This window comes from Cervus canadensis, chromosome 13 (genome assembly GCF_019320065.1).
Source record: "Cervus canadensis isolate Bull #8, Minnesota chromosome 13, ASM1932006v1, whole genome shotgun sequence".
Lineage (NCBI taxonomy): Eukaryota > Metazoa > Chordata > Mammalia > Artiodactyla > Cervidae > Cervus > Cervus canadensis.
The window spans coordinates 52,253,709-52,269,377 of NC_057398.1; the positions used below are offsets into that span (position 1 = coordinate 52,253,709).

General features: G+C 44.8%; 1 protein-coding gene across 3 annotated transcripts in view; it reads left to right on the plus strand.

Annotated features, from left to right (window-relative positions):
• SUSD4 (sushi domain containing 4) overlaps nt 1–15,669 on the plus strand; it is a 130,483-nt gene that overhangs the window by 82,227 nt on the left and 32,587 nt on the right. For all 3 annotated transcript variants that reach the window (XM_043485836.1, XM_043485834.1, XM_043485835.1), the window contains 2 exons: nt 10,650–10,823; nt 14,902–15,090. In XM_043485836.1, the coding sequence (XP_043341771.1) occupies nt 10,650–10,823; nt 14,902–15,090 (363 nt within the window). The remainder of the gene's footprint in view (nt 1–10,649; nt 10,824–14,901; nt 15,091–15,669) is intronic.

Below are 15,669 nucleotides of genomic sequence, written 5' to 3' on the forward strand. Positions count from 1 at the left end.
AGGGCAAGTATTTGCATGTCTTCCCCTAAGATAATCTCTTCTCATTTTCCGTCTTCTAAGATGGGAAGGAGCAGAGGGCTGCCTCTCACTGTCTCCAGGACCACTGTCATTTCTTATTTATGCTTCTGGTAAAAGAAGTCACTGCTTCCCTATCCTCCCTCCTTTGTGGCTTCAGTGTGAATTTCAGTTTTTGTTCTTTAAAAGATTTTTTTTTTTTACTTAAATGTGGTCATGACTTGAAAGGAAAAAAAACATCCAGAGGAAGTAAGGTCAAGTCAGATGGGGGCACATGCAGCAAAGATAAATGACAGAAATGATCAGTTTTCACTGTTGCAAGATGACGGCTGGACCGCCACAGACAAGCCTGCACGGCTGAGCCCCCTGGAAGTGCAGAGGGAAAACCCGAATCCTAGCAGACTTCACCAGCTGCCTGCCGTCATCTCCCGTGTTGTGCGAGTGCTGCAGTTTGCCCTCTTACAGGGGCCGTGGGAGTAGGAACTTGCTTTAAGCCACAGAATTATTCAGCAAATGCAGAACATCCATATGTGTACACAGCCTTGTCAGATCGTGTGTAAAGGTCACAAAATGATTGTTAACAGCCTCAAACGCCAAGTCGATCACCAAGATTCCCTAGAAAGCCAGTTTTTCACAAGTCTGCAGCAGATACTACCCAGAATTAGGCTGGCTGCCTGTGAAAAATGCAGGGCAACCCCCACGGGTGTCCTTCCAAACCCATCCCAGACCAAGTTTATTTCCCCTCATGTGGTTCTTGAGTGGTTTGGGGATGACCATGGCTCCCCAGTCTGCATCTTGAGAGTCCTGTTATAATGCAGATCTCTTCAGAACCCCATACCTGACTGCAGAGGGAGAGGCCTTGGGTGCAGAGCTGTCTTCCAGCTGCTCAGATAGGATTCTGTTCCTTACTACACTTGTCTGACATCGCTGCTAAGGATGGGTGGGGACTTGTTAAATGTGAGCCAGCCTCTGCTAGTCAATCACCTTGTGTATCCATGAAGCAGTGGTTCTCAACTTTGACTTCATGGGAATTGCCCAAAGGGCGTGTTAGAAATGCACATCACCAGGCCTCCTCTTAGAGATTTTTATGCATTAGGAATCTGAATTTAGCAGGCACCTCCAGGAGATCCTCATGCTGGCAGGTCTCAGAGCACACCTTGAGATATTTGCCATAGGCACTCCGCAAGTAGAATATCAAGATGTATGCTAGAATTTCCATAAGTCCTCAGCCCATGAGACTGGTATTTGAATGACATTCTTTTATTTTTCTTGTGAGCTCAGCTCTGGCAACCAAGTGCTTCTATCATTTCATTGTTGAAAATAAAGGCTACCTCTGGAAGGTGGAAAGAGACCGCAAAGGTTTTTTTAAAAGAAAATAGTTTCGAGAAAATAATTAAAGTTTTATGCTTTTGGAAATTTAAATGCCACCCCAAGATGTTTAGTCATTCATTTCCCAAAATTCTGGTAAGCATTATCTGTCAGGCCCAGAAGCTGCTAGTGTAGCTGGGAAAGATCAGTACCTTTACAGTGAATTCCCTTACTCCTCTTTCTGGATTAATATTGTTGTTGTTTCTTTAACCTTTTAAAATGCATAAAATACAACATATATAGAGAGATTCATATAGAACCAAACAGTTCAGTGAGTTATCACAAATCAAACACTCTTGTCATGACTATCCAGGTGAAGTTATAGAGCATCACTGGTATCCAAGAAGCCCCCTTCCAGTCCCTGCCTCCCTCTCCCTCTCTGAGATAACCCCTTTCCTGAATCATGGTGATCATTTCCCATGGTTATCACTTTATCTGGAAGTATATCAATAACCTCGGATATGCAGATGACACCACCCTTATGGCAGAAAGTGAAGAACTAAAGAGCCTCTTGATGAAAGTGAAAGAAGAAAAGTGAAAAGTTGGCTTAAAGCTCAACATTCAGAAAACTAAGATCATGGCATCCAGTCCCATTACTTCATGGCAAATAGATGGGGAAACAGTGGAAACAGTGGTTCACTTTATTTTTCTGGGCTCCAAAATCACTGCAGATGGTGACTGCAGCCATGAAATTAGAAGACGCTTACTCCTTGGAAGGAAAGTTATGACCAAGCTAGACAGCATATTAAAAAGCAGAAACATTACTTTGCCAACAAAGGTCCGTCTAATCAAGGCTATGGTTTTTCCAGTAGTCATAAATGTGAGAGTTGGACTATAAAGAAAGCTGAGCGCAGAAGAATTGGTGCTTTTGAACTGTGGTGTTGGAGAAGACTCTTGAGAGTCCCTTGGACTGCAAGGAGACCCAACCAGTCCATCCTAAAGGAGATCAGTCCTGGGTGTTCATTGGAGGGACTGATATTGAAGGTGAAATTCCAGTACTTTGGCCACCTGATGCAGAGAGCTGACTCATTGGAAAAGACCCTGATGCTGGGAGAGATTAAGGGCAGGAGGAGAAGGGGATGACAGAGGATGAGATGGTTGGATTGCATCACCGACACAATGGACATGGGTTTGGGTGGACTCCAGGAGTTGGTGATGGACAGGGAGGCCTGGCGTACTGTGGTTCATGGGGTCACAAAGAGTCAGACACGACTGAGCGACTGAACTGAACTGATGCATTCCTAAACATGGTACTATTTTAAGCTTTACTTACTTTTGTCTTAGTTTTGAGTTTATATACGTGGAATTATAAAGTAAGAATAATTTTATGTTGGACTTCTACTTTATGTTTGTAAAAGTCATGCATGTATTATTTTTAAAAAATATTTATTTACTTATTTGGCTGTGCCAGGTCTTAGCTGTCTCACATGGGATCTTTGACCTTTGCTGCAGCATGCAGAATCTTAGTTGCACCTTGTGGAATTTAGTCCCCTGACTAGGGATCGATCCTTTAGCAGCTTGGAGGTTTAGACACTGGACCAGCTGGGAAGCCCCCATGCATATTATGGCATGTGGCTATAGTTTGTTCATTGGCATTGCTACATCATGTTCTATTATATGAATAGTCAATATTTGAACACTCTGATGTTAATGAAAATGTAATGTTTTTTCAATTGGGTCTGTTACAAATAGGGCTGCTGTGAACATTCTTGAACACACCTCTTGGTGAATATATTTGTATCCATGTTCTGTTGGATATACTCCTAAGATTGGACATGCTGGATTATAGGATATACCTGTATTTTAACGTTAATAGGTACTGCCATTATCCAAAGTGGTTGTGCCAATTTACACTCCCATGACAGAGTGTGAGAGTCCCAGTTACTCCTTTGCCAACACTCGCATTAACAGTATTTTAGACACTGGTGGGTATTTAGTGATAGCTTGTGGTTTCCCTGGTGAGTAGGAAGTTAAACACCTTTTTGTATATTTATTGAACACCTTGTTATCCTCTCTTATGAAGTGCCTATTCAATTCACTTGCCCATTTATCTACTGAGTTGTCTTTTTCTCATTGACTTTTATATATACTGAGTTTTTTATATGTACTGAATACAAGCCCTACATTGGTTGTATGTGCTAAAAATATCTTCTTGCATTATGTGGCTTACTTTTTTATATTATCATATTATTATTTGCAACTATTTACATGTAATTTACATTGTATTAGTCTAGGGATGATTTGAAGTATACAGGAGGATGTGTGTAGGTTGTATACAGATGCTTCACCATATTGTATAAGAGACGTGGGCATCTGTGGATTTTGGTGTCCATCAGGTGGGGGAGAAGGTCTTACTTGGAATCAGTACCCCATGGGTACTGAGGGATGGCTGTATTCAATTCTATTTCACTGTGACCAGAAAACATACTCTATAGTCTGTCTTTTGAAATGTGTCCTTTCTTTATGGCCCAAGTATGGTCAATGTTTGTAAATTTTCTATGTATACTTAAAAGACATGTATAATGGTCTGAGTCCTTCAGAGTGGACATCTAAGAATTCTTTCTATAGAAAAAATTGCTATCCAAGTGTTAAATATAAATAGTTTAAATAACAGATACTAATTGCCTTTTTCCACCACAAATAAATAAAATATACCAATCTACAGGTCAAAGGAAAACACTAAGTACAAGAAACATGCTTATTTATGAAAGCATTGCTCCATGCAGTTCTCTTCCGTATGCCTGCTTCTCAGTGGTTCTAAGGATGGCCTCATGATAATTCCACTTTAACATTCAGCTGAGAGCCACATGGCCTTGAGTCCCCTGTCCTAGTGTGTCTTCTGTTTTTGTAAGAGTCAGTATCCTACGAAGAAGAAAGAAACAGCCTGAGCTAGCCCTGCTCCCAAAGCAAAATCACCCCCATGGTGATGCCCCTTTTCTATGAAGAACCCACTGTTTCCAGTCCTCTCCTTTCTGAATAACACCAACTTTTGCCTCCACTTTTCTCATGTTGCTAGTTTATGATGACATCATTAGCTGCAGTTGATTCTATTCCAAGTAAATGATGGTGGTCAGACCAGTGTTCTCTAAGCACTGTTGCATGGAACAGGAGTTCTGTAGAACAGTAGAGATGTGGAACATCACTGACGCACAGCTGTGATTCTGAGGGGTGTTAGTAGATAGTAAGTAAAAAGGGTGTTGCGGTACAAGGTTTGGGGACTCCCCCCAAACCACCATTGCCTCTGAAACGAACTGCAAGTTCAAGGGTCCCCAAGACTATCACTCTGAATCCAGTCACAAGTTTAGAAGTCCCCAAGTCCATCTTCAGGTTCAGTAATTCACCAGAAGGACCGATGATACAATTATGATGTGTGACAGTGGAAGGACCCAGATTAACACTGTCTAAGGAGAAAGGCACACAGGGTCCAGGGGGCACCAGCCATGAGCTTTCAGTCGTTCTCCCAGCGAACTGTTCACGCAGTGCCTGTTCCCCAGCACCAGTGCGTGTCGGTACACGTTGAGTATTGACACCCGGAGAAGCTCACCGAGGCTTGGTGTCCAGCATCTTAGTTGGAGCCTGGCCAAGTAGACATGGTTGGCCGTTTGTGCATCTCCAGTTCTTTCAAAGGTAAAGCTGGTAACTGCGTGGGCCAGTGTTCCCTGGCCTAAATCACATTGTTGTTCAGTCGCTCAGTGGTATCCGACTCTTTGCAACCCCGTGGACTGCAGCGCACCAGGCTCCTCTGTCCACTGTCTCCTGGAGTTTGCTCAAATTCATGTCCTTTGAGTCGATGATGCCATCCAACCATCTCATCCTCTGTCATCCCCTTTTTCTCCTGCCCTCAATCTTTAAGCTCCAGTTTAAAAAGATACTCATCTCAGATTGCACATTCCAAGGACTTAGTGGTTACTTCCTAGGAGCAGAGGGCAAAGGCCAGAACCCACTTTGGGCAAGGCCAGCCCCTTATTGCACGTACCCACAAGATACAGAGCTTGTCATGGCCCATGCTTTAGAAGTCCAGGAGTTCCCACCACACTGAAGTAAAAACAAATGCCCTGTCCTTATCTACAAGGCCCTGCATGATCTGACCTTTCCATCTTACTCTCGCTTACTACATTCCAGGCACTCTGATCTTCCTTTGTGTTTTTAAGGACACTGAACTCTCTCCTGGCCTGTGTAGTGGCAGTTCCCTCCGCCTGAAAAACTCCTCTCCCCAATCCACACATGATTAGATTCTACTTGTCATTAGATCTCAGCTTAATAAATGTCATTTCCTCAGAGGCGCCTTTCCTGTCTTCCCAAATTAAAGGAGCCCCTGAGTCAGCCCCTATCCTATACCTTGTTATGTGTTCATCATAGCAGTGATCATTGCCTGTTATTTTCGAGCTCACTTACTTGATAATTTGCCTGTTAGCAGTCTCCTGCCATACAAATGCCATAGAGTAAAATTCTTGACTTTTTCTCTATCCTCAACACCTAGGATGTACCAGGACCAGAGTAAATGCTCAGTAACTCAATGAATGAATGAACTGATGGATGAATAATAAGCTTTACAGATGCTGGTTTCAACTAGATTCAGTAGAATTCTTTACAGCAAGGCTTTCAGAGCCTTTAATATGCTAATAGGAATTGTGAATCTCTCAGTGTATATTATGTATTCATGCTTCTGTGAACACTTTGGCAGGCATATTGATGCAGAAATTTGTCATTTTAAAGGAGTCAAATTTGTTTTCACATATAACATACATTTTGATGAGTTGCTTCAGTCATGTTGGAATCTCTGTGACCCTATGGACTGTAGCCCACCAGGTGCCTCTGTCCATGGGATTCTCCAGGCAAGAATACTAGAATGGTGTCATGCCATCCTCCCGGGCATTTTCTCAATTCAGGGGTTGAACCCATGTCTCTTACATCTCCTTCATTGTCAGGTGGGTTCTTTACCAATAGCACCACTTGGGAAGCCCCAACCAATATTTTAAAGAAAAATAAATCTTAAAATATGGCACATATTCTTTGAAATTCCTTTCTCTTTACTGCTCCATCCTTTAGGACTTTGCTGTCTGCAACTAATTGGATCAATTGATTTGTACATGGGTATATGTGTGTAGGACTGCCTTAGGGTCTTCTGTCCACTCTTTTATTTATTTATTATATTAAATCCTCATTGTTACTAGAAGCAGGACACAAAAATAATGATAGTTGTAGGTTTGTGAAAAAGGATCTCAGGCATGGAAGCTTTTGATACCCCTCAAGTTATATTTCCAAAGTGCCCATTGTCTACCTGTAGACAAAAATCTTGACTTTTGACCTGATTCTACTCAATAGAATCAGTTATTGATAGACCTTCTTTTCACAGTCTTTGATAACAATATTTTTGCAGTTGCTTTTACAAATTCTTTGTGTTGGCTGAATGCATTTGTGCGATAGGAAATTGTTTTATTTCTATTGAAAACTTTAGAATTGATGAAGATGTGTGTTTCTTTTCAGAGACTAAAGATCCTGGTATGTTTCTTTCCATAAAAATAAGGACTAGAGTTGTTGACTGCTACCACTGATGGGTTGGGACTTTTTCCAGATGCTTTTTTCTTTCTACATCACCCTCCTTCAGTGGGAGGACCAGGTGCCGGCTATTCTGGACTAAAAAAAAAAATTAGAAAGGCTCTGGACAGAAGTTTCTCCTTTCACGGTTTAGTTTAGGCTTTGCTAGAGCTGATCTATTTAAATTTTGTCTTTACATGTAGAGCACAGTTGCTCCTGGTCTCTCTACCATGGTGGAGTTTAAACTCCAAACTTCCACTGACTCCCCAGTGAATACGGGGATCACCTCATGTAGTAAATTGGTCCTGCATCACTCCGTGTGCTGGTTCTTCTTTGAGTCAAGTACGTAAATTACTGGCATATGAAAGGCAGTGAATCCCCTTTGAACCTCTAGTCCCCAGCTCCTGCCTATGGAAACAAGATGTTCTAATTAGAAGTTCAAAGCAATCTATACTACAGACTACTATGCAGCATAGCCACCTTCAGAAACAAGGTTTGGTGCTTCCACTTCTGGTCAGCCAATGTCCTTCTGTTACTGCAGCCACATGGCCGTTCCCATCCATTGAGTTTACTGCTGCTAGCTGACCACCTCCTGAGTATACAGTTAATTCTTGAATAAGTTTTAAATCAATCATGAAAATAGTTGTTTAGTCATATAAATTACTACCACAGGATCTATTTACAGCCCAGATTTTACAGACGGATGCCTTGATAAATGTGTTTTTATTTGCTGTGAATAATTTCTGCAAAGCGATATTGAAAAAAATGTAATTCACATTTTCCATTAAGAAGAAGGCTGCAGTGGTGTGCAGAACTGTCAGTTACCTGCGTCTCCAGTCATGATTGGGCTTCCCCGGGTGGCTCAGCGGTAAAGAATCTGCCTGCAATGCAGGAGGTGCAGGAGACATGGGTTTGATACCTGCGTCAGGAAGATCCCCTTGAGGAGGGCCTGGCAACCCGCTCCAGTATTCTTGCCTGGAGAATCCCATGGACACAGGAGCCTAGTGGGCTACAGTCCATGGGGTCGCAAAGAGTCGGACACCGCTGAAGCGACTGAGCACACACAAACGCACCAGTCATGATTATTCTGGGATTAATTTGGGAGGAATTCAGCTATTCTTGTAGGAAAACATGAACAGTTAGAAAACCTCTTTCCATAGCCTGAAAAACTCTTTCCATGCAAAAATGAGAGGTAAAATTGAAACCAGAACCCAGTTCTCCAGCCAAGACTCCCTCTATTGAATCCAGAGGCAAAGGGAAGAGCTGATAATGGGTCTCCTCATCATCAGAGGGAGGCTTAACTGCCGGAGCCTGGAAAGAATCCGCTTCTCAGGTCCCCATGGCTCCTCTCAGCCCTTCCTCCCCAGGTGTGAACAGAGGTGTGGAAGCACGGAAGGAACGTCGCAGGAAGTAGCGGCATCGTCCCTGCTCTCAAGCTCACGGTGGGAATGAGGGCTGAGGTCACGGCAGAGCTGGGCTCACGAGCACTGGGTTCTGATGACCCATGCGGGATGCTGAACGGCCACCGCCCCTGCCTTCCCGGCTGCCAGGTCCCTCCTCTGCCTGGGAGACCCTTTTCTGCCCGAGGCTTTCCTGTCACTGATGTTCTGTTTTCTGGAGTCCGTTGTTGTCAGAGTGCTCTCAATAGACCCAGCCCCAAAACCACATCATAGCCCCCATGACATGCTCTTTTCAAAGCCCCCCAAGCTCCCAGTCCCCAGAGCCCTCCTTCAGCCAATCCCTGCATCCCAGTTCCCAGGACTTGTTGCCTGAGAGCTGACAGTTCAAAGCTTAGAGCAGCTTGAAGCTCAGGTTTCTTATGAATACTATTCCAAATTATTCTGGATTCAGTAGGCTTTGGGGAATGGCTGAGAAATCCATAGAAAAATTTCTGGAGGAAGTTTGTATGATCCTCAAAATGCTGTGTTTATATTTTGCCTTGTTTCAGAAAATTAAGAAACAAAAAAATGGGACTGTAACTCATCTACCTGATTCTAAAAGTAGAGATAGATAGCTCATGCTTATAAACATATATGCATGTAAAATCAGAAACTTTAAATAGGAGATGGAGAGAGACACGTGGTAACCTGAATGACTTACACCAGATGGAGTTGACATATACACACTGCTCTATTTAAAATAGAAAACCACCAAGGAGACACTGAATGGCACTCTGCTTAATATTCTGTAGTAACCTAAATGGGAAAAGAATCTGAAAAAGGATGCACATATATGTATAACTGATTCACTTTGCTATACACCTGCAACAGTATCGTTAATCAACTATACTCCAGTAAAAAACAAATGACAAATCACATCATCATCAACAACAAAATCCACATGGAATTAGTTGGGTGGTGTTTAGAGTGAGGGGCCAGAAGGAGCAGGATTGCAACTTGCCAGCACAGAGTGAGTGTCCATCCCACAAGGTAAACTGGAGGTAGACAGAGTTAGAAGCAGATGATTACCCATCGATTCGTTTTATTTGTTCATTTATTTTTATTTATTTGGCTGCATCAGGTCTTCGTTGCATTACACAGGGTCTTTCATTGAGGCATACTGGCTTCTCTCTAGTTGCAGCACATGGGCTCAGTTGCCCTGCGGTATGTGGGATCTTAGTTCCCTGACCAGGGATCGAACCCACATCCCCTGCCCTGGAAGGTGGATGTTTAACCACTGGACCACCAGGGAAGTCCCTAGTTCTATTGTATCTTTTGTTGCCCGTTCTGTTGCACGGGCTGCTGATCCCCCCACTGCCCTTCCCCTGACTCCTGCCATGGCTCTTCCCCTCCCGGAGCAGAAGTCAAAGCAGAGCTGAGAACCACAGCCTCCATCTGCCCCTAGCTTGATGGATGGGCAGATTGTCTCACATTCCATCTTCCCAACATAACGAAACAACGTTGTATAGGTCGGGGTGTGCTGTGTCTGTGCTAAGTCGCTTCAGCCATGTCTGACTCTCTGAGACCCCAGGGACTGTAGCCCGCCAGGGTCCTCTATCTATGGGATTCTCCAGGCAAGAATACTGGAGTGGGTTGCCATTTCCTTTTCCTGGTCGAGGTACCAGGTCTTGAATCCTTCATGACCAGTGATGATTAGCTTCTGCTCTGACTGTTTGTAGGAGACAGTAGCTGCTTCCTCTGAACCCTTGTGATAGTGGCAGTAGTAGGTGCTGCTCTATTTATTCAATATTATCTTTTTAAAAACAGATAAGGTGGATGGGAAATGCTAACAGCCAATACAGCCACAGCTCAGCCCCCTGCTGTTCTGCAAAGCGTATTTCCTTATCAGGCCCTGGCCCTGGCCCCCCAGGCAGAGGCAGCAGAACTGGGTGAGACCAGCCAGCCAGGCTGTTTGGTGCTGTGTACTGTCCAGAGACGCCACCAAGTGGGCAACCTGCCGGACAGTTCAGGTGAACCCCCAGCGCTGGCCTTTCTTCACTCGTTTTCAGAATCATCTGTAAGCTCAGCTGTAGGGTGGGAAGTGTCGAAGGCAGAAAACCAGCTCCTTTTGGGCTTGGACCTCTGCACCCACAACTCCTCTTCCTGTTTCTCTGTGAAGATTCTGCAGCTTCTCCTTGGGACCTGAGCCTTAGTGATAAATAAGGAACCGTTTATCAGATTGCCGTGTAGGGCGAGACCAAGTCTGAAAATAAGAGCTTTCTTGTGAAGCTGTGAACCACAATGGCTTTTGAATTCCAAAAATAATGTATCCTTTTTGCACAATTGCAGATTGCCGCATCCCGCAAATTGAAGATGCTGAGATTCATAACAAGACCTACAGACACGGAGATAAGCTAATCATCACTTGTCATGAAGGATTCAAGATCCGGTACCCCGACCTATACAATGTGGTTTCATTATGTCGTGATGACGGAACGTGGGACAATCTGCCCATCTGTCAAGGTAGGGGCAGATGGAGGCTGTGGTTCTCAGCTCTGCTTTGAGACTCGCCTGCAGATCGAGTTCACGTTTCCCTAATAAGATGGCAGTTGTTGTTTAGTCACTCAGTCGTGTCCGAGTCTTTGCGACCCCATGGACTGTAGCCTCCAGGCTCCTCTGTCCATGGGATTTCCCAGGCAAGAATACTGGAGTGGGTTGCCGTGCCCTCCTGCAGGGGATCTTCCCAACCCAAGGGTTGAACCCACGTCTCCTGCATTGGCAGGTGGATTCTTGACCACTGAACCTGGGAAGCCTGCAAGTGACAAAGGGAAAGAGTCATGCACACACCATGGTTCAGCCGTTCTGCACTCTGATCACCAAAGCTCTGTTTTTGGAATCTTCACATCGATCCCTGTGATTCTCTCTAGCTCCCTATACCCAGGTTTAAAGTTTAAAAGTTTAAATGGAAAATACTTTATTCTTTAGAATGCTGGCTGTCTCCTTTATTCTAAGAAACCAAAAGTAGTTGCAGAATTAGGAGCTTTGTAACTGGGTTGTGAACACAATGATGAACTATTGTATATTTAATGGAAATAACAGAGCATTTATACTGATTTCGGTTGTGGTACGAATATATTTAAAGCCAATCTTACAGAGGCCATTTTCTCTTAATAATGTTATCCTTTTTTATAATGCATGAGGAGCAGAAAAATAATCAAATTCAAATTTCATCCAAACCAGACGGTGAATATTTATCCTCTTGCATTTTTTAAATTTGCCTGGGCTGACACAGAGGGCCCTGTTTGTGAAAATAAGCCCTCCAGTTCACATTAATTCTGATTTTTATTTTTTGACATGTGACTTGGACCAAAGGACCAAGAAGCCCATGCATAATTCATCATCCAAGGGAGAGGGCGAGCAGCCTTATTTGCACCAAAAGCACTGGCATGTTAAAGTTGAGGCGGATGTCAACTTTCTGCTAGGAAATCACCCCTGGCAGACTCTGATATTGCTTTGCACGCCCCATAGTTGGAAATAAATCATTTCCCCATGCTAGAGCTTAAGAGCCACGGCTCCTTGCAGAAACAAAGGCTTCAAGATTAGGAGGACTAAGACAGTCCAGGTTCTCACCTTCCTGCATGTCCCCCCGAAACTTCCTGTGTTGAGCTGTTATGCGTTACTGTCAGAGACACTCCTTAGAATCAGCAGCCGTCTTTTAGGTGGGGCTGTTTATCCAAATGAACTTTATTAACCACTGCTTCGTTCCGGTCCTGTGGCGATATCCAAACCAAGATAATTATTTCAGACTCCAACCCCTTCTTGCTTTTATATTTTCCACTTTTCTTTTGGTTCTCCCACGCTTTGCATTTCCTTTTATGTCACATAAATACAGGATGCTTCTGTAGGAGTTCTTTTTTCCCCAATGATTTTGTTTTTTAAATGCCCTATGGTGATAGACATCTTGGAGTGTCATCATCAGGAGTTCAAGTGCAGGCTTTTTCTTGCTCTGTCTGGGACCCCTCACCCTCCACCACCCCTTACTACATCTCAGTCCTTAACACAGTTTGATGTTTTTTTTTTTTTTTTTTTTTTTTTTACAACAACAAACGAGCTGGCTGCTAATCTTGAGAGGTGTACTTCTTCCGAGAGCAGTACAGCCTGTGACCACCTTCATCCCTCCTCAGAGGCCTTGGTCCCCACAGAAGAGGTGCCCCTGGTCTGGGCCCTGATCCCCCTTCCAGCCCCTGCACCTCGCCTCCCATCCTCACAGACACAGCAGGGTTGCTGTAGAGAGTCTGACGCCTCTAGAGTCCCTGGAGGGAATATAATTGGCCCTTCGAGTGACATTTCATCCTGTAATTTTTATTTGCACCTATAGATCCAGGAGTTAAAGCCTGAGGAGGCTTCTCTCTATTATCTCAAAGTGCAAATAGAAATCACATTCACCTATTGAGTCGAAGCCAGTTTTCTGCTGTATTTTTAGGACAGGCTGTCAGAAACCAAGAGTAGCATAGCTTTCCTTCTCTGATTAGCTGCACATGTTACAACCCCCCCCCCCTTCCATCTCCTTTTGGGGTTGGATGGGGGACTGTCTCAAGGCCATTTCCCGCCACCCCCCCACCCAGGAACTTTGTGTTTTAGGTGATGCTTCCTTCTCCCTGTGGGTCAGAGTCACTTGTTTTACTTAGGGGAATGCAGTTACCCACGTGGGTAGCTTAGAACTGCACTCCTCCCCAGGAGGGGGAATGGGCACCCTGTGCCCACTCATTTGAACCCTGCTCAGGAGCTAACACCTTCCCTGTTTGTGTTGATTTGCTGATCTTTTTTTTCCCCTCAGTTATTGATCCTGTTTATTCCTGATTGCCAACTTTCCTCCCCCCATTTCTCTTTTGCCATAAACACTGTCAGTTTTCAGCTCAAAAAAAAAAAAAAATTATTTGGAACTTCAGTGGTTAAGACTCTGCACTTCCAATATAGGGGGTGCAGTTTTGATCCCTGGTTGGGGAACAAAGATCTCACATGCTGTGTGGTCAGCCAAAAACTAATTTTTTAAAAAATTAAAAAAAAAATAATTTAAGCCTGCTAGGACTGTCAGAAAGAATGGCCTAACACCACGTGTTTCTGATCTGGTCCATCCTGAGTGTGGCAGGTTCCGGGCAGGGATCTTTGGGGCCTGGGGGGTCTTCGGGGCTCTGGGACAGCAGGCTGCAGTGGGGCAGGTCGACACTGGCACAGCCTCAGAGTGAATACCGCCTGCATTCTGTACCCCCTCGTTCACTCTGGTCCTGCCCTGATACGGATGCCACATTCTGGGGCACTGACCCGAGAAGTTCACTCAACACAGAGCTGTCTGTCGCGTGTAATACGCCACAAAGTCAGCTTAGGAGAGGAATTCCATCACTCACTGCTGTGCGTGCACAATATAATTTGTACTTGGTGATTGGAAGGGAGAGTAGATATTCCCATTATCCGTTATTTACTTCACACACAATTAGTTCTCTCTGGGAAGAGCCCCAGCTCTGCAGAGTCATTATTCCCTCCAGTGAAACTGCTGAAGCCAATAAGAAACTCCATGATCACAGCGGATGCCACACCAAGAGGGGTGCTGTACCACGGAGAATGTTCCACTGGGCTGCACAGGCTTCAGGACAAAAAGGCAGCTACTGAGTTACAGAAGGAGGCATCCGGGTCTCCTGCGCACTCAGACGGCACACAGAATTCTGTGCACAGACTTGCCGTAGCAGGTCTGCACAAAGCCCGGTGCCCCCAGCAGCAGCCACAGCGGCAGCACCTGAAAACCTTTAGCAGTGCCCATCCTTGAGCTCCGCACGGACCCGGCGGACCAGCAGCTCTGGGGGTGGGGCCCGGCAGTCTGTCCCATACCGGCCCTCTCTCTGGGTAACTCTCAAGTTTGAGAACCACTGCCCTACATGCTACTTCCCTAGTTCACCTAAAACACAGCTGGATTTCTCAGAATTTTCATTGCATGGTGTCAGGTAGGTGTCTATTCAATCAGCTGTTTCCCTGGAATCCAGTTTGCATCCCAACATCGGTGGCTTAAATGGTAAACAATCTGCCTGCAATGCAGGAGACCCAGGTTTGATGCCCAGGTCAGGAAGATCCCCTGGAAAAGGGAATGGCAAACCACTCCAGTGTTCTGGCCTGGAGCATTCCATGGACAGAGGAGCTTGGCGGGCTCAGTCCATGGGGCCGCAGAGAGTCAGACATGACTGGGAGACTGCCACCCACACATTCTCAAGCCACCACCCTCTAAAGCGGTTGGAATGTGTGTTGTTTCTGTGGCACATTAGTTGTTCTCAGCCCTGATGGCACTGGAAGGTTACTTGGGGAGCTTTAAAAAAAGATAGGAGTGCCAAGGCTGTGCATCAGCCTCGGACACAGAGCCAGCAATTGGTGTTTTTAAAAATTTTCTCAGGTGATTCTAATGAGCAGCCAGGGCTGGAGAAGACCAAGGTGCGCAGTCCTCAGAGGCCGTGCCGCATGTATGGCGGGGGAATCCCAAGGCGTATAGCGCTTTGTCTTTCAGATGTACGAAGGTAACCTCATAAAGATACTTCCCCTTGTCTTCCCCACGTCACAGGCTGTCTGAGACCACTTGCCTCTTCTAATGGCTATGTGAACATCTCCGAGTTCCAGACCGCCTTCCCAGTGGGAACTGTCATCTCCTATCACTGCTTCCCTGGATTCAAACTCGAGGGCTCAGAGTATCTTGAATGCTTGCACAACCTTATCTGGTCGTCCAGCCCACCCCGGTGCCTTGCTCTGGAAGGTAACACATCTTATCCTTGTGGAAGTTGAATTTTGGCTTATTCGAGTGGAGGTTTCCATAGGAGGTGAAGAGCTGAGAAATTACGATCAGCAATAACTTTTGTTTCCTGAGTACACATTGCTTGCCTCTGTCCCGAGCAGAGGCAGCAAGCCTGGTCATCAGCCATGAAGCAGTACTTAAAACAGCCAGACATAAAACTGGCTTCCCCTGTCCTTAGGCTTAAAGGGGATGAAAGAGAAAGTTTCAAGCGTCAAAGGTTAAACTGCAAAATATTGCAAAGTTAAATGAAATGTCTTAAAAAATTAATTTTCTCTACACCAAACGAAAACAGATTGTATTATGGCATCGTTAATCTCACCCCTCATTTTATTGTTGTGTCAATGTTTCTTCCTATGTCCATGCGTTTTATGGCTTGGCTGTAAATGTTTTGCTGCAAGCACACACACTCGGAAGCCTGAAACCAAGAGATCTATCCTTCTCGTTTTGGTTAAATATATGTGTTTATTTTTGAGTGTGGTTCACTTAGAGACCACTAATCAGTAGTATGATGTAGTGGCAGGGGGTGGGTGGGTGGGCGGG